Here is a 24,450-nt window from a genome sequence, read left to right on the forward strand (position 1 = left end):
GGTCTGGTTCTTTGGCGTGCAGGTACTTGCTTGCCGTACAAGAACCATCACCGCCGAGCTTGGGACTCTACAATATAGAATTGAAATTGTAGTGATCAGTCAACAAGAAGTACGTACATATCGCTCGAGTGATGTTCCTTTTCAATTTAAACATAGTGCTTACTTGTGTGAAAAAGATCCCTATTGCTATTGGAAGGTGGCGCCGATGTAGCCCGCCAGTCATTGTCTCGTCGATAGTTTAGTGTTACCACCATCGTCAACAAGATCCGTATTCTTTGGATCACGGCCTTTGCAATCTTTAATGAGAGGCGGTGTTAAAGAAGTGACGACAAAAGTTGCCGTCTAGTGCTGCCAAGTGGGCGGGTTCATGGGGGATTTATAAAATAACCAGCGATACTTTCATGTGGGACTTGAAAAACATTTCTCCATCCAGTATAGAGTCGTGGCTGACCGTCAACTGGATGCGAAAAGTAAGGTCAGTGAAAGGAAGAAGCGACGGAATTGTCATCGATGAGCAGCACTGTATTTTATAATAAGCAGAAGAAGCGAAAAAGAAGAAAGATGGTTTTTAAAGTCAGAATAAAAGAAGATCAACGCCGTAATCATTTCATTGTTGTGACCGTAATTGGTAAATTCTCCTTTATTGATTACAAGTTTCCATCTTGAGCTTGTTTCTTTTATTAATTATTACTATGAAGCACTTGAGTACTACAGCAGTGGTTCCCAAGCTCGTTTATTTATCCATATTAGTATCTCAGAAAGCTATATGTTGACATATCAATTAGATGATGCGGTTGAGGTAAGTGCCTTACACTTCTCAGGCTACATACACAGTCTTTGGCAGATTAGTCACAGTTGCTCTTTACAGGTATGTATGTCAGCCACGATTTGTATCATTGCATGTTTTAAAAAGAATTTTTGAATTACTGAATATAGTTGTTGTTGACAAGCTGTTTAATTTGTCAACGATCAGCGTCGGCAATAGAGCTTTAGCGCTTTCTAACCTAGCTACAAGAAAAAAAATTGGCATGATGAGCACCTTTCAATGGGTCAGGTGCATGAGTAGGTGTAAGGGTTCGACCGGGTTCACTTTTTGCATGGACCACGTTATATACAGCTTATGCCTTTACCTTTAACAAATCGAGTTCGCAACTTCTTTTATCATGTTGCTCTTATGAAGAAACCCTTAATGTGCCTAGCATCAAAATATCGATCTTCTCATTTGGTTGATGTACTTTTAATTCTTTAAGGCCCAGTAACCAAAAAGGATACACCATTATAAAAAATGCCCACATAAAATTGCTTAGCATAACAAAAGTCGTATGTCAGATGTGCCGAGAAGATTGGCCCCGTATGTAGTACAGGGGTGGCGATCATTTAAAACCCGGGTTGAAAAATAAGGGAGATACCGCACATGTAGCATCTTTTAAGCCTTTTTGAGCTATGTACTACAAAAAGCATGTTCATCGCTTCGTTATTGGTAAACATTAGTGCACATGAAAGCAGCTATTGGTGCTACTGGTACGTCTTCTTTGTTGAAGGGACTATTTTTGGTGATTCCTTCTCCCAACTGCTCAGCTAAAGACCGCTCAGCTGAAAGGTATTATCCAAGATTTCTTGATGCTAAGCCGAACACTTGGTGTTTTAATCCCAAACCACGGGATGACACCTCAAGGTCGTACATTATTCCTTAGTGGCGCGCCGTCAGTAAGATCATCTTTTCCCTTTTCAACAACTATATAGCACGAGTCATTTCCCTTCTTTTTTTCTCCTTCACATTTAACCATACAATCTACACATTTTACAAAGCATACAGACACAACTACGAGAGTGTACATACTAGCAACTTTCACTGTATACATCCCGTTACATAACTTTTAAGGCAAGTAGTAGTACTTGCGATCTTTAAAAAGGCTCAATTACACAAGATTGTACAATCAACTAAATGAAGTGCTATATATTCGTATCAGGTATATAAGCCAGAAATGTACATAGAATACTGTCGAGATCAAAAAGCAGCAGATGTCGAGAACACAACAGACTATCGTCTCAATGCTGTTGCTGGCAAGTACCGACCCACTTGGCTTATCCGATCGTCCGATTGGAAAACTGTTCCTGGCAAAGAAGCTGTAAATGGCTACTGCGCACTCTCGTATTGCTGGGAGCAATCAGGCGAAATAATACGAGACGAAGAGAACGGGGACGAATACAAATGCATTGACAAGGGTCGTCATCGAATCACCGAACTAGTGAAGCGTAGAAGGGGCAAAAGAAGATATCGCAGAAAGCCAGCAGTAGTGAAGCACGTTACATTCGAAAAACTCCTGCAGAAGCTATGCAATGACTTTCAAATCGAATATCTTTGGTACGACAAAGTATGTATCCCCCAGGAGGACAAACAAGCCAGACTGCGTGAAATAAGGCAAATGTATCGTGTGTACGGTGATGCATGCTACACTGTAGCGCTAGTACCCGAAATCAAGGCTCGACACGCCAATGATTTCAAACGATATGACCCATTATTTGGAATCAAAGCTAGACACCTGGCTTTGGCCATCATGGTGTCCACCGCATGGTGGAAGCGAAGCTGGACACTCGAAGAAGTACTGACATCAAAACGGATCTTGGTGGTCGGCACGAATTTAAACTTTTGGCAACATAGCCTCAATAGTGAAATTCCGACTACAATCGACAATCTATCGCTTTGGATGCTTGATCTTGGCGGTCGACACGGCGATAAAAGAAAAAGTGTCAACCAGGCTCTCAGGGAGGCGCATTTTCGAACGAGCTCAAAGCAGCATGACAAAATCTTTGCCTTGGCCAACGTTTTTCCGGACATGTTCAATCATATGGAGATCAGTTACAGTATCGAGAAGAAAACCATGTTCAACACATTCTACCAAACTATTGCGACAAATGATCTTTCGACGCTGTGTTTTGGCTCACCCTTGGAAATCGATGGTAGAAACAGTGTTCCAAGTGCCATGGACGCTCATAATTTACCTTCATGGACTGGTGTTCATGGACTCCATACAATCGACAATGTTGTCGTTGCTACATCCTTGCAGTCACCGCATCGTATCACCGATAGTATGCAATTGCATATAGTTTCCAAATACTTGAAGATCCCTGTCATACAATACGAGGTCCCCCGTACCAATGAAGCCAGCTCAGAGCTTTTATTGACTATCGACAAAGTTTTAGCTCGTAGGAGGGCCGGACAATCAGATCATTTAACCAACGCTGCGACGGACAACAACGACGCGCTTTTGATGGAAACACGCGCAGATATGCTCCACCATTCCTTCTGCAATGCCACACATTATCATCAATGCCGACAAATTACTGGTACACAGCGACCTAAACCACTTTCCTTGACTGAAAACTGCGAAGAATGTATCATCTTGCCTATTCTCTTTGGTTGCTCCGCTGCAGACCATGAATTACACGATGCAAAGTTGCGCACTTATACCCTAGGCCAGTATCAGCACCAATACTTGTTTCCTGTCTTCAAAAAGTGTCAAAGTACCGGAAGGTATAGAGCAATTGGCATCTTTTTGGAAAACTACTCCCCAGTCGGCGAAAAATTCGATCCACATGTATACTTAGATCAGTTTGTCATATCATCAATGTCTAACGACGTACAAGAGTTTGTCATCGAATAAAAAGCTTTAAGAGTATACAAACAACCTTATAAACTTTTCACCTATCAACAACACATGGTATTGCAGCTCGTTTTATGTAGGACTATTGAGTGCAGGATGGAGGACCCGTTCCTGATCAATCAGCAGCGACCGAGATAGACCGAGCTCGTTAATCACAGTTGTTGTGCGTTGGTTTATAAGACATTTCTTGTGCCGAAGATCCCATTGTTGTCCTGTCGTTTTCTTGCCCGCTAATTCGGTGCACAAAGGGCAGCTAGCTTGTCGGTGAGTTTCGCACAATCTGCTGCTTTTCGCACAAGCGCTACCACAATGATGTGCGCTCTCTAACCCCTTATTCCTTCAAGTTGATTTGGGCAAGTTATTCTAAATATATTGTGTTTTTTCTCCTGAACTTGGCAGCATTTACTACATGTTCCTCACCTCCGCATTACATAATATCCATTGAACTTTTGCTCCGCATCCGTGAATGCTATGCTTAAGCATCACATGAACGCGGCATTGCGTGTACGCTCAGTGTAACTGTAGCGCAGAGAACCTCCTTCGCTTTGAGTGGGGAGTTTTTTTGTGTGGATTTCTTGATTTTGTGTGCCTATCATAAATGATCATAGCTGAAGCTACCTTTTAAAGTGATACGTATTCTTCAATGTGATGATTGGCTAAAATGTTTTTATTACACGACCTTCAGATTTGAAGCTTCAGCGGCCTTTGACCAGGCCTAATGATGGCGGACTACACGATTTTCCAGGGCATCACTTTTTCCTACTCAACCAGGTGAAATAAGGGGATGATATACAGGATTTTGCGTTGGAGATGGGGAAGGAAGCCAGAGTTTTTTTTTGTAAAAGAGGCGGACCTCCAATTAGTTTATTTACGAGGACTTGTTCATTGGAAGGGAAGTTCCCACAGCTACAGGTAGCTCAAAGAAGGAGATGGTATAACGATTAGGTTTGATAGTGATCAGCGATTCAAAGTTGGGCGGGGATATAAGGTAGTTGGGGAGATACTGGAAGTATATATGTACTTGGTGGTTGATAGGAGAGTAGTGATATTGAGAGCGGTTTGGTAGTATGTTCAATGAATTATACAGTGCCCACGCGATAACTTGATACTTTATAACTTGATGATTCAATAATTTAATCGACTTTTCATGTCACCGTTCTGGTGTGCAGTAAATCTCGATAACTCGATAACTTGATACGTGATCACTCTTTCATATCTATATTGAGTTATCAAGTACTGCGAAAACTATAACTGAAAACTTAATTGGCTAAACGAAATCGGTAATTGGAGCTCATCGTGTGTTTTCTACTTATTCTGTAGTGAGCATTCTGATGCGCCTTTAGTGCACCCGAGTACAGTATACCCCCGTTAACGTCAACCCCGATAACGTCAACCCCCGATAACGTCAACCGATTCGCTGGTACCCTTTCAAATTTAGCAGTTAGAGATTTTGCCTATTCTCTACCCCCAGTGGTCGTCAACCCTCGATATGGTCAACACTTTTGCTGGTACCCTGATGGTTGACGTTAACGGGGGTCGACTGTATTACAGCATCTTGCTCATCTACAACTACTAGACCGTCAATAAAATCTTTGACAATAGCATTTTCAATGGCTGATGGAGAGCAAAGGCGATACTTGCTCGTCAAGTTTATCGCTATATATGTTGTTTTCATCAGCGTGATCGACATCAGATGAGCTGCTGGAAGCTTGTTGCAAAACTCCTTTTCCTATAGATATTACAGTGGTTAGTTTATTGTTATCCACACTGCCAATACCGGCTCAAATATATACTCACCATTGTCCTTTCCTATGTCTGCCAGCGCGCGTTAAGACAAATCCGGTTCTACGCCTTTCTGTACACATATTTTGAATTTTTGTTGGTGGGAAAGTTGGACTGGAGGAGGTTTAGTCATAACGAAAAGTAAGCGCGCACCAATAACTCTGGTAAAATCTTCTCTTCTTATATTCTCTTAACTCTCGGTCAAATGTTTCCGATTAAGCAAATTTGTTGAAGGGTAAATACTAGTGTTACACAAGACTATAACTCGATATTTTGATAACTCGATCACATTTGGGCGTCACCGAGGTTATCGAGTTATCGCGTGGGCACTGTAGGTGCGATTGCTTGTCCTTGATCAAGGAAAAGAAAATATAAATGTATGTTACTAGTTTTCCTACTGTTTTTCATTGTTTTTGTTTTTTGTTTTTTTCTTGTATTCTGTTTTACTTTTAACATATTTAGTCGATTGTGTATAAGATCAATCGCTTTAGTAGCGATTGTGTGGTGGTGAAAGGGGATGTCATGAAAGATGGTTGCCCAGTGGGCCCGCCATATACATAAAATGATTAAAGAGTCAAATTGTAGGGGTGTGGTTTTGGTTAGATAATGGTAGGGCTTATGTCCAGTGAAGAAAAATGTTGTTGGGGAATGTAGATCGGGATCTGTGTGCATAAAGTGTTGCCACACATAGGTCCAGATGGATTTCTTGTGCAGGCACCATACAAAGGAATATGCAGTTGTTTTTGGATATTGTTGACAAATGCGGCATATTGGTGTGTTGATGAAGTCAGGGGTGATTTGGTACAAGAGGTCAGAAGATGGGACCTTGTTATGAGATAGTCGGAGGAGAATGTTGTGGGTTGTATGATCCATAGGTGTATTCCAGAATCCATTCCAATCGATGTATTGAAGTGGAGGTTCCAGGTGTCGTTGTTTAAGATTGTAATGTCGATATTGTTTGGTGCTGTCCTTGGTAATAGCTGGGTGTGCAAGAATCAGTTGGTTTAATTGTTGTAGAGTGTCATGGGAAGTGCTAGAGTGCCCCCCTTTGCGGCGGTCAGGGGGAAGGCATAGGCGTGCAAAAAACGGCTGAAACATGAGGCGATGTGCCGCTAGGTCCTGCCAAAAACGCTTCAGTAGAGTCTTGTACAGATGTTGATCTGAGCGATTTTGGATACACAGATGTTGGGGAGTTGGGTCATAGTCATAGATGAAGATGAAGCCAGAGTTTTAAATTTTGGAAGCAATAATTTTTTTAATTGCAGAGATCATAGTTTTTCATTCTAGAAACCATAGTTTCTAATCTCAAGGACCATTGTATTTCAATATGGAAGTTATAGTTTTTCAATCTGAAGTCTATGATTTTTAATTTGGAGACTATAGTATTTCAATATAAAGACCATGGTATTTCAATTTGGAGATCATAGTTTTTCAATATGAAAACCATAGCTATTCGATCTGGAGTCCATATTTTTTCAGTCTGAAAACTGTAGTTACTTACTCTGAGTCTACAGTTTTCACTTTGAAAACTACTGTATGCTTTTTCAATCAAGAGGTGACTGATCGTCTTAAGGCTATGGATAATAGAGTATCACAAGCAATCCATGCAAATCAATGAGTTTGAAGTCTTGTTCAAACATAAGCCTTCTTTATGCACCAATTAAGGGAGAGATCATTGAAACTTTGTGTGTTGAGTAGCATAACACATACTTATCATGTTTCTTCAATATACCAGGTAGTATATATGCTTGGGTGTTTTAAAGTGTATATGCATATATCTCTGTTCTCTACAAGTAACTATGGTGACATAAATATATATCATGTCAAGCCACTGCAATACTGAAAATCTTTCTTTCTAATTGTCACCAAAATATGCATTAGGAACAGACTTAATGAGCAAACAGATTTTGAACAATAGACTACTTGTTGTAAGTCTTATTGTAAAAAGTGTTATCAGTATGTATAACACTTATTCATCAAGAGTCATATTATTTATTTATTTATTTGAATATCATAATAAGTCTCATATGTTAAAAACCATATGTTTTAAGCACTTTTTTAATCTCTAATAAAATTATTTTCACATTTTGATTATTTTGAACTTCCTTAATTTTATTTTCATTAATAAATTGAATTATATTTTTATATAATTTCTTACATAATGGATCATTTTTTAATAATGAATTTTTGTTTATAATATTCATTTTATCAAATTTTTCATTTAAGCTATCCTCTTTATTATTATATCTAGTATTATAATGTTCTTTAGATATTATACTATTTTTATTAAGAGAAGTGCTACGCATACGAGTTTTTTTTCTTACGCGTACGAGTTTTTCTGAGCGGGTTTTTAAAGTGGTTGTGTTGTGAAACCTTGTATAGCCAATCCAATTGCCGGTCTTACACGTACGAGTTTTTTGCTAAAGGAACTGAACAGCATATGCGTACGAGTTTTTGTCTATCCATCAATCTTCCGTTTTTTTGGATGGCCTTGTCAAAATAAATAGCTATTGTCATACTTCTTGATATACAAACTGCTCATTAAATGGGCGCAATGGATTTATTTACGCTGTTCTTTTCGAGATCTTACACGTCCGTTCTGCCACCATACAGTAATGGCATATATAAGTTTGCATTCGCTTCTTTTCTTTAAGTTCTTGGCCTTTTCCCCAATATTTGATGCCACACCAAGCGATATCAGGATTCTAATCAATCAAGCAATTCACTTGTTCATGTGGAGGAGTTTTCTACCGAGTCCATATAGTTAGCAATCATTTATAAAAAAAACTTTGGGCAGCGCTCTTTTACGCTTACGAGTTTTTTTAACCTGTTTCCACGTAAATCATAAGTAGCGGGGACAAGTTTTGACAGTAATCTGCTTACACGTACGAGTTTCTTCTATCCTGGTTCCACGTGGATCATAAGAAGCTGGGATATGTTTTGACAGCTTTCTGCTTACGCGTACGAGTTTTTTTAACCTGTTTCCACGTAAATCATAAGTAGCGGGGACAAGTTTTGACAGTAATTTGCTTACACGTACGAGTTTTTCCTATCCTGGTTCCACGTGGATCATAAGAAGCTGGGATATGTTTTGACAGCTTTCTGCTTACGCGTACGAGTTTTTTCTATCCTGGTTCCACGTGGATCATAAGTAGCTGGGATATGTTTTGACAGTTATCTGCTTACGCGTACGAGTTTTTCCTATTCTGGTTCCACGTGGATCACAAGTAGCTGGGATATGTTTTGACAGCTGTCTGCTTACGCGTACGAGTTTTTTCTATTCTGGTTCCACGTGAATCATAAGTAGCTGGGATATGTTTTGACAGTTATCTGCTTACGCGTACGAGTTTTCTCTATTCTGGTTACAGTGGGTTATTTGTTATTTGAAAACCGTTCAACAGCTCCACAGGAAGTGGAAGTCTCATAGGATAGTTGCTTACTGTACTTTCGAGTACTATATGCTCTTCAAATGTAAAAAGATTTTGATCTAACATATTTAGTGGAAGTAATAGTAAGTTTAAGTACTCCTTTACTACTTCATTACAGTAACAATATTATAGAATAGCACACTACATAACTTACTTTATGTTGTTTGCTGAATCATATATTTAACGCACCGTGACACTTTACTATATGACTAATAAATGTCACATGGTTTGCTACTTGATATTATATTCAGAAGCATGTGTTTTAAAAAAATGTTAAAAGTTTCTCTCCGCCGGGCCGTGGGGAATAGACGTTATATATACTGTCGAGTCGTTCGAATATTTACATTGCCCTCTTCTTTCTTTTCTTTTATTCTATCACTTCTTTATACTTCCAAAATACTATCAAATCCGAATGAGTGAGCTTATCGGCAGAAGATATTTCAGCTACGAGAAAATCCAGGTGGACGTTCAAATGTACGCCAAGACACATGGTTTTGCTGTCAATTTCAGCATCAACGGTCTTAGAGATACGGTTTACTGTCAGTGCACGTGTAAAGGGGAGTATATCGATGAACGAGGCGATCAACGTCAGCGCAACAAGAGTACCAAGAAGACAGGCTGTTGTTGGCGTGTAACCGTCTCGCTGCCAAAGAAGTCCCAAGTCCTGGGTCAAGAACCACAATGGGAAGTTCGATATGTACGTATCCACTCTGGAAAGAAATACAGTATCAAGAAAGGCAAGACCACTGTCCCAACTGAAGACTCCAGTGACGTGGTGCACCACAACCATCCACTTGTCCAAGACGTCAAGGCTCTGTCCAAGGTGTATCATCAGCATCGTAAACCCACCGAACCCGTAGTCCGAACCCTATCATCTATGAGCCGTAACGTCCCAGCACCTGAAGTTGTGCATATCATTGATAAAAAGCATGATGGATTTGTAATGACGACCAAGGATGTGCAAAACTTTTATTACAAGACCACTGGTACTTTAGGAGCATCTAGCGAATTTACTCCGTTGCTGGACTTTCTGAAAGCCGAAAATTATATCATTCATTATGATGTGACGGCGTCAACAGGCACTCTCAAGGCACTTTTTGTAGTGCACCCGGACTCGATTGTAATGGCAAGGCGATTTTCAGAAGTGGTGCTTATTGACTCCACATACAAGACCAATCTTCACAACATGCCGTTTGTCCACATTGTTGGTGTCAGTAACCTGGGAACTACTCGACTCCGCACATTTGTTGTTGCTTCGGTGTTGATGGCAAACGAGAAGGAACCGTCGTACCTTTGGATGGCCCAAAAGCTGCGTGAAGTTGTATGGCCCACATTAATTGCTAGCGAGCCGAAGCTTTTTGTAACCGACCAAGATAACCAACTCATCAACAGCATTACAATGGTATTTCTGGAGAGCGACACGATCCTTTGCGCGTGGCACGTTCAGAAGAACTTTATGGACAGATATACGGGCAAATTCTCAAGCAAAAAGCAAGGAAAAAAGCTGTCGGATCAAGCCTACATGGATGTGATTATAAAGAACTTACTCTGGAGCAGAAGCGAAGAAGAGTTTGATGCAGCAGTTACTGAGTATCGCACCCACGTAAGAAAGTCATTAGCGTGTGAAATGCTTGGGCAATATTTAGACGAGTAAGTTGTTTTGCCTTTTCTCAACACTCCTTGTATCATGACCACTGCCTTTAAGACACAAACTCATATGCAAATGATTTACATAATATAGGACTTTGGTTAACAAAGAACGTTGGGCTGGCCCCTGGTGCGAGAAGTACGCGCATTTTGGGAATCGTACTACTCAGAGAGTGGAAAGTGCCCATAGAAGTCTAAAAAGCAGACTAGGCAAGCCAGGATCTCTGCTTTATTTGTTTGAGAAATTACATGAAAATCGCAGCGCATCTGTAAGTACGATATTGACTTCTGTTATCTTTCTGCATATATCACATATATGCTGCCTATGATAAGAGCTAATATAAGATACTGTATATGATTGTATAAATTATACATTATAGATGGATGCTGAAGCCGGTACTTTTTACAAAGAAATGATCAACAGACCAGTAATCATTGCTGGTGACGCTGCCACTAACGGCTACTTCGAAAAAGTGGCAAGAAGAATATCTCATTGTGGTTTAATCCTTCTTCGAAACGAATATGCGAACATCAACTCTCTCGATATGGACGCTGATTGCTGCTGTATGGTCAAGCAGAACTACAAGCTCCCATGCCGCCATACCATACAAGCTAATACTAAATTAACAATTGGAAGCATTCATCCCTTTTGGCACCTTGATGAAGAAGGTATAGTAATCTCAAAGATAAATTTTATTCATCAATATGTTTAAATACGTTACAGCACTGATAGTAACACTATATTACATTTTTGCAGTATTCGACTCTGTGGAGCTTATTGGCGCTGAATTATCAAACAGAGCGACCAATCTGATACATAGTTTGCAAGAAAAGCTCACTTCCATCCAAGATCATCAGCGGTTAAATGCTTTCATGGGAACCATCGAAAAGGCGATATCAACCGCAAAAGTGGAACCTGGTATCGACAAGGTCTACCTCCCCAAAAATGTCAAAGCAAGAGGTCGACCAAAGGATCGAGCGAAGAAGACACGCATGTCTATAATCAAGAAAGTAAACAAGTCGAACGAAAAGAACGAAGAGAAACTGTCTAGCAGGAAACGACCTTTGGATGCTGGTACCTCTGCTACATACCATCGTAAAAAGTAAGTATATCTCGCATGCTTGGTTTGTTTACGTGTCATCTGTAAAGTCGATGCTCATATAGCTAATACATAATACTTGCTTCTTTTCTACAGACCATTGAGCTCAAATTCAACCGTTGATGCTATCATTCCTTCAATTACTGTTCCACCCAATCAACACAAAAATGCGCCTCGAAACAGGTTTTCTCTAAAAGAAGGTAAATGGCTGACTCATTAAAAAGAAATTTTGTACATACATATGCAACTTTATTAAACAAATATTTGCATGTATACATGTACAACGCAGTGCCTTACGTAACATACTTAGAGCCAAATTCACACAACTCATGCTTCATTGATGCACCGATGGAGATGCTATGGAACTCTGTGCTGCCGTATATTGACCTTACTCCTGTCTCGCCTATACGCTGTGGTGTGTATAACCCGACCGATATTCTACTGCTTTGTACACATCACCATCATCAAGAAAATCACGAGATTGGAAGGTCCAACGCAGCACTTACTGCACGCAACTTTGCTTGGTGCAGCCCGGAATACTCCTCCCAGAGCATGGACAGCCCGCATAAATTTTTAAAGCATTTTATCCTGGGGAATCTTTCCAATCGTCTTCGAGAGAACTTTTTCCCAATGTATACAAAGGTCAAGCGGTGCCCTGCTGGCCACGAATCCGTATCAAAGAACCTCTTGTTAGACATCGATTGTATCCATGAATGCATAACAACAAGAGATCCTGTTCAATTCTCGGACCAGTTTTACGCTCACCATATCCTGGCACCAACGACATCAAAATGCGCACATGAATTGTGTAACGAAGATGCTGATCAACACAACGCCATAACAAAATATTCGCCATTTCTTGTATTGGGTGCAACACAGACCCAGGATCCGGCAGGCAAAGGAGGACTGTCCTACACCCACTTTCCGTACAACCTCCGGTTCGATGATGCCCATTACGTTCTACAAGCAAAAATATTCAGTACTGCAGATTCGGGCGCTCACTTTTACACTGTTGCCACCGTTGAACACAACGATTCCTATTTTCTTGCACAGATCGACAACCTGCAGAAACAAGTACAAATAGTTCAAGACAAAGTTACAAGCGAGTTCCCGCCTGAAGACCTTTGTCATTCAGACAAAACAGTCGTAGCATGCTACAAGTTGGCTAGCGTCAATGACAGGTACAAGGCTCGGTTAGACATTGACGAGCTGAATGAACTACAAGCAGTACTCGAGCCTACTATATGCGGACGCGTTGGAAGCAGTATGTGTCCTTTTCTATACGTTTTTATCTTTATATGGTATTGAATATAAATATCGATACTAACGGAGCATGTCAATATAGTGATAGAATGCTTTTTTTGCAAGGAAATGTTGGCAACTCCATACCCACGCGCAGTCGCGAAGCTTGACAAGAAATTACAAATATCTGCGAATTTTGAGGAAACACGCAAATGGCGGGTCAAGACCACTGGGTTCCTATCAGCAGCAGAACGTAGACAATTACAGTTCTTTTCTACGTTGGGTCTTAAAAAGCAAGAACAACAGCTATTCTGCTATACGCATCGTATAGAATATGTTTATAGAGCCATTGCTACTGAGGAATTCTATCCGTTATCCATCGACTTTGTCGCACTCCCAAAGCGCATTCATAATTTCAAAAGCCAGCTCGAAGACATCCTCTACGGTAGACGACCAAGCTTTTACAAAGACCTCACCATAAAATCAATCAAGAAGAATGGTGCTCAAAATGCACAAAATATTGGCGTCATGTTGGGTCGCGTCTCCGAACTACGGGTACGTTTACTTTCCCAATCATTTTGCTGTGTATATCACTTGTGGATAAAATCTAACATACAAGCAACATAATTATAGCCTGGATACTACGGATCTCGTGGAAGTGTTGTCATTACAGAAACACTTGCTGATATGTTTATGGAAAAACTTGACCAAGACCACAACATTGAAAGATTGCGCCTTACATACATGTCTTACATCCAAATGATCCTTGCGCCGGAAACAGCCATTTTACTTATAGCTGAAGATCTGGAAGAAGGTAGAAGGAGCAAAAATTTAAATGAATGGGATCTAATGCAGATAGAAGGCGTTGAAGATCTCACATCTTATGCACGACTTCGCATGTGGAAAAGTGCACAGTTTGGTTCCATTGTATTTCCAGAAACGTATAAATAGTATCTGACAGCTTTCATTACCTTTTTTCCGATTTTTTCTTGTTGCAACAACCCATTTGTTTATCTCTCCTCCATTTCATTTCTATTTTTCTCTGTCAGACACAATTACTGTTATCCACCTTATATTAACTCTCACATGAATTAGCGTTTTAATTCTCTTATATTTTCTCTTGGATTTTACCTTTTTATACATAAACACCGACTTCTTATCACAGTAGCTTATGTTAAAGGGCTGTTTTACGCGTGGAACCACTATAGAAAAAAACTCGTACGCGTAAAAGAGCGCTGCCCGAAGTTCTTTTTTTATAAATGATTGCTAACTATATGGACTCGGTAGAAAACTCCTCCACATGAACAAGTGAATTGCTTGATTGATTAGAATCCTGATATCGCTTGGTGTGGCATCAAATATTGGGGAAAAGGCCAAGAACTTAAAGAAAAGAAGCGAATGCAAACTTATATATGCCATTACTGTATGGTGGCAGAACGGACGTGTAAGATCTCGAAAAGAACAGCGTAAATAAATCCATTGCGCCCATTTAATGAGCAGTTTGTATATCAAGAAGTATGACAATAGCTATTTATTTTGACAAGGCCATCCAAAAAAACGGAAGATTGATGGATAGACAAAAACTCGTACGCATATGCTGTTCAGTTCCTTTAGCAAAAAACTCGTACGTGTAAGACCGGCAATTGGATTGGCTATACAAGGTTTCACAACACAACCACTTTAAAAACCCGCTCAGAAAAACTCGTACGCGTAAGAAAAAAAACTCGTACGCGTAGCACTTCTCTTTTATTAATACTTTTATTATTATCTTTTATATCGATTACTTCCTATTTTTTATTATTATTTAGATTATTTTGAAAAATGTTATAGGAAGAAGCATTTATTTTATTTATAGAATCGGATGTTGAGGGATTATCATCTTTTTCATATATTCAATATTATAATGATTTATTTTAATATTTTTATTTTGATTCTTATTTTCATCTATTCTCTTTTTATTTCTTTTAATTTTATATCTATATTGAAATTTTATTTTCTTATCTTTTACTATTTCAAAATTGAACTTTTTAATATTGTTATCAAAAATAATATTAAATAATTTTATATTATGAATCTCTATTTGCTTTGTTATAAACAATTTTTTAATATTTTTTAAAAACAAATCATTATTTATTATGTTTTCAAAATCCATCTCACTCATTTTATATATATCTATAAATTCAATTTTAAAAATAAATTCAAAATTCAAAATAATATATTTTATGTATTTTTGAAACCTAGGAGCTATTCTTATAATATACTTGATCATTTTTTCATACAGATAAACAAGCTGACAATGAATACAACACAAAACCTACAGAGTGGACAAACTATATAAGGTTGGATGTGTTATATTGCCCAACAAGCTAGAAGCTTACCACCTATACTCATCGAAGTCTAATATGCAGCCAATAGTGCTTTTCCCCATCGTCTCAACAAGTATTGTCTAATGATCTGAAAGCAACAACCATTGTTGCCGATTGCAATTGTCTTCTGTATTCATCACACAAACCAGGAATTTAAGAATCTCACATACAATTGCGAGGCACTGCCATTTTGCAAGCGTGTACATTGTCAATGCTAGGCACAAGAGTGCTATTTCATCAGTGGAGCAACCATTTCTGGGTATTTGGACTATCAACCCCTCCATCCTTTAGTAGCACTTAGCCATTCTTTACCGAAGCAGAATAAACCATAATAATAGAATATTTAAAAAACTATAATTAAATTTTATATAAATACATATGTAATAATAATATAAATACAATTATTAAAAAAAAAGGTCAATTAATTTAACATATAATTGTTTCTATAGAAATATATTTGAGTTAAAAAAATAATACCTTACAGATATTTAATATATATACCTTTTCATTTTATTATATATAAATAAACATTTTTAATAGTTAAATGATAGTTTTTTTAAGTTTATTATAAAACTCAATACTTTTGAGTATAAATGTCTACATCTTCCATAATTACTAAAGATTATGTTCTGACTAATATTAAAATAACTAATTTAACTTTGAAATTTCTATATATTATTATTAACCCTTACATTATATGTTCATTATATAATATTTTCATTTTTTATAAATAAGAATATTTATTTTTACTTATTTAATTTATTTAATATGATGAATTAAAGAATTGTAAAAGGGATGGAATGATAAATAAGGAAAAAAAACCTAGCAGGTCTTTACTAGAAACGAAAATTATTATTTTTTGGTTTTTTTATTTAAAAAATGTTTTTACCTAAAAACCATTTGATGGTTCAAACAAAGGTTATTATACTACTTCAATATGAGCATTTTTTATAAGGAATATCATTTTATATTATTTTCTATATCTCAATATACACTACTACTACTATATGTTTTTTATAATATCGATACATCCGATACTACATAATACAGTACCCCTTCGATTATGCAATGTTTTGAAAAAATATCCTATTTTTATGTTTCTAACTCTATGGATAGTAAGAAGAAGTAAGCCTAACGTTAGATGTTCCCTTATACGTATACACAACTAGGGGTCGCAATTGGACGGGTCGGGTCGGGTCAAGGGTCTGACCCGTTGACCTACGGGTCAAGAAAACACTGACCCGACCCGATGCGTTCAACCCAACGGGTCAAAACTCGGGTTGACGGGTCAAGACTGATTTCAATGTAGTGATGAAGGAAGTGTCGATCAGCCTGAACTTGAGCGCTGGAAGTACAAAACTCCATATATATATAGCTCTCTAAGATGATGGCACGCAAATTCCTAGCAGTGCTAGCAACATCTACGTTTTGAGTGATTATTCTTAAAGGTAAAGGGTTCTGTGCCATCACAAAAGAAATCGCTTGAGCTCACATGCTTTAAAGAAAGCATAATATTTAAAGTGTGGTTGAAAATCGACTTCCCTATTATGCCCCTTATCCTTTTCCCTTTTCCCTTTTCTTTTCACTTCTTTCTTCTTCCTTCGATTTTCTTTTCTCAATTCCTTTTCTGTCTTTTGTTAAATCGCGTCTCTTACTGCCACCCTCTATTGTATATTCTTATTGCACTATTGCTACTTCTTTACTCCTATCATATATATTGCTTATAGCTTACTTATCCCATACTGTTGAATATAAAGTATAATCCCACAATAAAAAGAATTAAGTACGTTTTATGCTATAGTTCTATAGCAGACATATTGACAACTAATGATGTTTCCCAACAAGAAGATTGACTACTTAAATATAAGTACCTCATACATATTATACGTATACACGGGTCACGACGGGTCAACGGGTCGGGTCAAGGGTTAGACGGGTCGACCCGTGGGTCAGAAAAGCATCAACCTGACCCGTTGACCCGTCCTCAACCCGCGGGTTGGTTTTGACCTGCGGGTCAGATTGCGATCCCTATACACAACAACTATCATTTCATGGTAAGGTATATTTTACAAATAAGCCATTTCGAATTTTTGCAAATATATTGATTATTTACAATAAACAATAGTTCCCCTTATTTAGTCTAAGCACTAAAATAAGTATGGATACAAGTTTAATCTAAATATACAATATATAAAAAAAGTTTATAAGCTATATTTACATATTATTTATAATATAATGTAAAATTCAATTTTTAAATTAATTATATATGAATTAAAATTCTGATACAAAATATTCAATACTTTTATAATAAATTTTTCTTAGTTTTTCCAATCTATAATTACAGTAATAATATATATTTGACTCTATGATAACTTAGAAAACAAAAGAAAAAAATATTTTTTGTAAATTAATTTATTTGCTATATATTATATAATATAATATTAAATAAAAAAAATAATATATATATATCTTTTAATACAAATAAAAACTATCTATACTGTAATAATTGGATTATTTTATAATTTAAGCTTGTATATAAATATTATTTATTCTTTGAATAGAAACTGACTGTCTTAAGTATTGCAAAAAGGGACAATCCTACAATAAAACTGTTGTACAGGGTTGCCAAACAAATATTTAAAGACGAAGCAGCCAAGGAAGATGTACGAGAGGATGCCAATGACATCATCTGCAGTAAGGCAGTGTCGCAATCTATTCAGGTCCTATCAGTACTAGTTAAGGACGTTTCTGAACTTCAAGCTCACAAACGAACAAAAGACTGTCTCCAAGATGGTTTGAAGCTAATAGAAGAGTTATGTACTATATATATACCACTATATCATCTACAAGCACTTCGGCAATAGAAGAGCATCCTGTACCACCACTGCTATCTACCTCAGTGATTGGCAATTTGTAGACAATTACAGAAAAGAACACAGAACCAAAATGGACTAGTGAGCTTGCTATGAAGCTGGAGAAAGTACTGACCTATTCAGCAAATATACATCGTTGAAGAGTGTTCAAGCTGCATATTATTGTGTGATTAATAAAAATAAATAAACATGCTTTTATTACCCTAAAATCTGCAGAGATGTATTGTGAAGGAGATGTAGTCCATAAGTGCCTATGCAAAAGGAGACGGAGTCTACATACCTCTTGATAGGGAACTAAACAATAACAATTCTTTAATTCTAGATCGATAAGTATAGATTTATTTTAAATCAAAATTTTATATATAAAGAAAATAAATTTTTCAATTTTTTAATCTTCTTAAATATTTTATAAATGCTAAGAAAAATAAAAACAAATTGTTTTTCTTTTTTCTCTTTTCAAAAGTGTTTTTTCTCCTCCTCTACTACAACAATAACAGTTATTGAGATAATTCTTTTGTTTTCTTAATTATATATATAGAAAAACATTTAAAATCAATGATTTTTATGTTTTTATATGAACTTTAAAAATAATATATTTTAATTAACTTATAATATTCACGTATTAATTAAATTTTGATTACATAATCATAAATAAATAGCATGTGATATAATTAAAAATTTAAAAGTAAATTTGATATACAAATATTTATAAAAATGTGCATATATCTATGAACATTTATGTTCTAGTAGTTATAGAATTTATTTTCATTAAAAAAGAAACTCTCATGAACCCTTCTTAAATTAGATTGAAAATCCTAGTAGTAATATTTCTGCTAGAAACATAAATGTTTCATACAAATTAAATATAAATTATTGATGTATAACATCTAATAGTTTATGTCATAAATAATTAATAAGAGTTAATCCTCATAAGATAGTTAGTGTGATTTTAGAACAATAAAAAAGCAGCTCTCTTCTTCCCCTTCTTGCTTTTGGTGTTTTGCATTCAGGTTAACAAGACTGCAAATTTCTCATATATATATGAAATAAAGACATCAAGGCCCAAAATTGGGCTAAAAGGGTACTACTGATGGAATAAGGTTATGATTATGTGCTGCTTGTCTTTGGCCTGCAAGATTCTGCGTCTGGTTGTGGCCTACAAAGATGAATATACAACTACAACAAAATAAATAATGTATTATATTTAAGGAAAGTTCTTGTTATTTTAATTACCCCATGGAAGGCTTGCCTCCCCCTGCAACCTTCCATCTCTAAATCTCATTGACAAGTTACATTTCGTCACAAGTTCCTCATGTAAAGGAGGGGATGCTCATTACCATTCCGCCACCACTAATTAATATATTGTGTTTTATTTTTTACCAATTTAATATTATTTTACAAAACAAAATTAAAATTATAAAACAAAAAACTTATTTTTTAAAATCTAAAAGAAAATTAAAAATGAAGATAAATAATAAATAAATTATAATATTTTTTTCTAAGTATTTTTTTTATCAACAATTTTAATATATAAATATAAATATATAAAATATCTATTTCAAATAATAAACTACATAATATTTTCTATATATAATTTAATATAATATTTTATTGTAATTATTTATTCATCAAAGACAGTATTTCAGATGCGTTTGTCTTTACTCGATCGAGCTGATCAAAGATGTTACCATTGCCTTGGTGTTTAAAAGTTTGATTAATGATATCATATATAGCAATAGCAACACACAAATTCTCTATAGCTCTGCATGTTTGAGCAAACCTGCTGCTGCTTTTTCGGCGTTTTCCCTTTTCGATTCAGCGACGTATCTATACCACTTTTCTTCCATCTCTTTCATCGCTTCTCATCATTGACATCAATGTCAGCCTTTCTTAGAGCTTCTAATGCGTCTTCTTTAAGCTTGATTGTGCGGACGTCTCTGCGGCAGATGTATTGGCCTATAAGAGCAAACGTTCAGTGGATTTGCTGCAATTTGCCATATTGGTGCGATTGATATACCTAGATTGTCATCTTTTTGTTAGGCGTAAAAGTTCAGAGCAATCGTCAGTGTGAGTTGTCTGTTGGGAGACGACATATGTCGTGTCATTGATACAATCCGTTGAGGAATGACCAGAGTCTTTCCAGATGTTCGCCGTCTTGTAATCCAAATCCCATTTTCAAACGAGGGTGGAAATGAACCTGGCATTCGGGATTATGCCCAGTTATATGGAAAATGCCGACAGCAATATCAACATCCTTGATGCTGTGTAGACGAGGCGTTTTCTGGGTAATAGAAAAGAACAGTTGGCATCCCCCACATAGCTTTGCAAAATGGTTTTCAAGGATTGTCGATTACCTGCAGAGCAGTACGAAGCTTGCAACCGACATCGTACATGATTCGGATATTTGATCCGTACAGAGGTGTGTCAATCACTTTATACAAGCAGCTGAGCATGTACGTGTATCTCATTCAGCATTGGTTAGATAAGATCTGATACATTTAATGTATACTTCAAGAAACTCACTGTTCGCCTGGTGTATTCATATCCATGATGGCCACCGGATGACCATGACCACACGTACACGCGAATGCTCCTGTCTGGTCCAGATGGCTTGTTTTTACTCTCTTCTTCGAGTTGAGAGCTTTTGCCAAGTCTCACATCCGTCAGTTGCCTGGGAATTAAGGTTATTCAATATAAATGCACGCTCCATGTATGTCCTAAATATTCATACCGAGCTTTCATAGTGTATTACCTGCTCCGGCTGGACCCACCACAGGCGATCGACTTCCTCTTGGCCTTCAAAGGCGACTTCCTTCGGGTCCTTTGTCTTGGCAAAACGACGTAGTGACTGGTTTCCATCTCCAGCTATGATATTGGGACCAGACTAAAAACAAACGCTGGACATGTTTAACTCCTTAATATAGATAATTGTTTCACAGCACATAAATTAGAAACATACCGCATATCTGCATGTAGGACATGCGTCATCCAGGTCACACAGATCTCGATGCTTCTTCTCAAGATTGAGCATTAATCTCCCATAAATTGGGAGAGCTTCCGTCAGTCATTGCTTGAACGATGCAGGTATCGGAAGCTAATAGAAAGTGTGTAATCACATTAAGTGCATCCTATTTACTTATCTTTCCATCTATTAAACTAATTATACCTTGAAGTGATACTCTGCTCGAGCCCATTCAGCGATTGCATGGATCGAGACACGGCAAATGTAATGCATGTTATGAAAACTGCGCATTTGTTCGATATGGATGGCGTGCTGTGGATCAGATGGTGTCAAAGGAAAAAGATGACGACGCATCATGACAACTGGCAACGAATGTTTGGGGCATTTTTTGCGGTAAGTGATCTTGTCCGGGCACATTTGTTGATTAAGTGATGGTCTACTTTTTCAACTGTTTTTCCTTTTCTTATTCGTAAAATTGGGGAACTGCTTCTCTTCATACCACACTTGTAAACAGTCGTGACATAGGTCGTCTTCTTCTCTTTGCACGCGCAGGTCAACAAAACGTCGTCCGTAGCCTTAAGTGACTGAGGTACTGGGACCTGAACACCATAGCCTTGGATGTATGCCTCAGTAAGAGGAGGCAAGATGTCAGCCCATTTTTTGGCGGGTATTAATAGGGACACTCCAAAAAAGTGACTCGACACTCCATTTTTCCTCAAATAAACCAAATAGTTGCACAAAAATAAACAGTTGCTCTATAAATATACTAACAAAGGACTATTAAAGGAAGAGGAGTATTTGGAGTGTTGCAATCGCCACGATGGCGTTGTAGGCGTTTGGAGTGTTTGGAGTGTTTTTTGGAGTGTTTAAAGTGTTGCAATCGCCATGATGGCGTTTAGGCGTTTGGAGTGTCTGGAATGTTTAAAGTGTTGCAATCGCCATGATGGCGTTGCAGGCGTTTGGGGTGTTTGGAGTGTTGCAATTGCCATGATTGCGTCGTAGGCGTTGAGCTTATGAAATTTTTTACTACTACGATGACTGATAAAGCTACGAGATGTCTATTATATAAGTTGACAAGTTTATAAAAGAAAAAGGATAAATCCCCTTTTCTTCCTCTCTCCCTTTTCTATCAAAATGAACGCTACAACAAGAACAGATACCATGGTCGATCTTATTGGCACCAAATATGATTCGAAAAATCAGCTCCGAGCAAAGGTTCAAGAGATGGCCCTAAAGAATCAGTTTGCAACATCCACCAAGCGCAGCAACAGTCGAAATATCTACATCCACTGTATCCATGGGGGTGTCTACAGGAACTGTCATGACATCGACGATGATGAACGTGAAAGACTGGTATCGACACAGAAGACCGGTTGTGCTTGAGAGCTCTTTGGCTCACATACATACAGAAAATCAAAAAATGGGTAATTAAACGTGTCAGCAGCGCCGACAGCCACAATCATTTATTTGACAGTAACGCAGCAGCATCTTACCATCAACATCGAAACCCAACAGCTGATATTGCCAGTCGCATCTTGTCAATGACAGAGACTTCTATCAAACCAGCCAAGATTTGTCAAGAGTTACAAAACAACGACGAAGGCACAATCGTGACGATCAAGGATATCTACAAAAAATATTCAAGGACGACAAATCTGGTGCATTCAGCAAACTATTCAGCTTCTTGGTCAGCAATCAATATATCGTAAGATATCGCATAGATAGGAAAACGGAAACATTGGAAGCATTGTTCGTTACGCATCAAGTTGGCTTGGAAAAAGCAAGGCGATTTAAAGAAGTCATCAGTCTCGATGCGACGTATGGAACGAACAACAGCAAGATGCCGCTAATCAACGTTGTTGGGATCAGTAACCTTGGTACGACGTCGCTACACAATATGTTAATTGCATCAGCAGTCGTCGTCAATGAAAAAACCGACTCCTATCTGTGGGTTATGAGGACCATGCGTGATACTATTTGGCCTGAAGGTGATGTCGGTATCTTCATTACTGATAACGAGAAGGCGCTCATCACTGCTATCGATACTATCTTTTCGAAATCGATTCATCTTTTATGCATGTTGGCACATGGCGCAGCATTTGATCTTTCAGTTCGGTGGCTGCTTTCCGAAGAAAAGCGAGAAGTACAAGCAAGTCAAGAGCGTTGTGAATTGCTTGATTTACAAGTACAAAGACGAAGAGAAATTCGAAGAAGCAATCAAGGAATATCGCCAACTAGCGGAGGATGCAGCAGCAGCAATGATCGAACAGGCAGAAAAACAAGACATCAAAAAGGCTGAAGCAAAAGATAAGAAACTGAAAGAAAAAGAAGAAAAAGATGAAGAACAAGAAAAGAAGCCGACAAAAAAAGAGGAACTGCGAAACAAAAAAAGGGAAGACAAGGAAATGTAAAAAAGAAACAAAATCGCAGTTGCCCGTAAGACAAAAATCATCAAGTATCTCGAAAGGTATGTGTGTATCTCTTACTTTGTAACGGTTTGCTTGAAATTATGTAAATTAAAGTATGTGATAAGGGTTTATTAGTTAACTCACTGTACCCTCGCGTTATCTTACGTCTAGTGTGCTCACCTACAAGGATAAATGGGCTGCACCGCAGGCTGGAAAGCAATTCAACCTTAATGTGCGAACCACATCACGAACAGAAGGGACTCATTTAAGCATCAAAGATACTATGCAAACGACGGGCAGCCTCTATCGCACGTTTAAAGCTATTAACGAAGTCATGAAGAAGACAGTAAGCATTCTATATTCTCACTCACCTCCGGTGTTTGCTATTCAATTTATATGTAGCGACATGTAAATAAGCTAACTTTGATGCTTAAAAGTTTGAAACAGAAAAGATGGACTTCATAAACGAGCTTCGCAACACTCCACTTTTCACAAAGCGTGAGAGTGCAGCTTTAAGAAACCTTTTCGGCCATGTCAGTTTCTTTGCTTTGATCCGAATTCGAAAGGAGCTTGACCGTGCGTGGAAAAACGTAGGCAATCAAATCAATTGCGACACGTTCGATTGTATTTGCACGAGTAGAATCAAATTTGGTTTACCATGCCAGCATATGATCAACCTAAACGGTCCTGCTGTTGATTCGAATGAGATTGCTAAACGTTGGCTTCTACAGTATGATTCAGGTATGTACTATTATACAGCTTCATCTACTAACAATAGCATGTTGATCGATACCCTCTCATATGAATGTGCTTCCTGTGTATTATATAGCTCTATTTGAAATTAAAGACCCAGCGGTATTAGTTGACCACCAGATGGAGAAACTCGTTACAAACTTAATGAACAAAATCATTTCCCTGGAAACCGAACAAGAGAAAGTCAATCTCTTATCCCGTTTTGAGGAGATCCTTGAGGAAGA

At 37.6% G+C, this 24,450-nt stretch overlaps 4 protein-coding genes across 4 annotated transcripts; 3 read left to right on the top strand and 1 right to left on the bottom strand.

Annotated features, from left to right (window-relative positions):
- Positions 1-1,785: 1,785 nt before the first annotated feature.
- Positions 1,786-3,665, top strand: BDB00DRAFT_926393 (uncharacterized protein; the record flags this gene model as incomplete). The annotated part of the gene is made up of 2 exons (XM_053128842.1): positions 1,786-1,882; positions 1,971-3,665. Exon 2 carries the CDS (start codon positions 1,986-1,988, stop codon positions 3,663-3,665), a length of 1,680 nt encoding a protein of 559 aa, XP_052983085.1. The 5' UTR covers positions 1,786-1,882; positions 1,971-1,985.
- An 8,496-nt stretch (positions 3,666-12,161) lies between these two features.
- On the top strand, positions 12,162-14,050 carry BDB00DRAFT_807335 (uncharacterized protein). Its single transcript, XM_053122326.1, has 4 exons — positions 12,162-12,803; positions 13,039-13,117; positions 13,159-13,419; positions 13,498-14,050. The coding sequence occupies exons 1-4, from the start codon at positions 12,253-12,255 to the stop codon at positions 13,813-13,815; spliced, it is 1,209 nt and encodes a 402-aa protein (XP_052983086.1). The 5' UTR covers positions 12,162-12,252; the 3' UTR covers positions 13,816-14,050.
- Positions 14,051-17,818: 3,768 nt separating this feature from the next.
- On the top strand, positions 17,819-18,094 carry BDB00DRAFT_757759 (uncharacterized protein; the record flags this gene model as incomplete). The annotated part of the gene is made up of 1 exon (XM_053119007.1): positions 17,819-18,094. A coding segment is annotated over one exon (276 nt), but the record flags the coding sequence as incomplete, so codon positions are not given.
- A 2,026-nt stretch (positions 18,095-20,120) lies between these two features.
- Positions 20,121-20,740, bottom strand: BDB00DRAFT_74529 (uncharacterized protein). The gene is made up of 3 exons (XM_053118525.1): positions 20,627-20,740; positions 20,458-20,566; positions 20,121-20,384 (listed from the first exon to the last, which is right to left on the bottom strand). Exons 1-3 carry the CDS (start codon positions 20,650-20,652, stop codon positions 20,205-20,207), a joined length of 315 nt encoding a protein of 104 aa, XP_052983088.1. The 5' UTR covers positions 20,653-20,740; the 3' UTR covers positions 20,121-20,204.
- Between the last annotated feature and the right edge of the window lie 3,710 nt (positions 20,741-24,450).

Source organism: Zychaea mexicana (assembly GCF_025766255.1).
Source record: "Zychaea mexicana strain RSA 1403 chromosome Unknown BDB00scaffold_12, whole genome shotgun sequence".
NCBI lineage: Eukaryota > Fungi > Mucoromycota > Mucoromycetes > Mucorales > Lichtheimiaceae > Zychaea > Zychaea mexicana.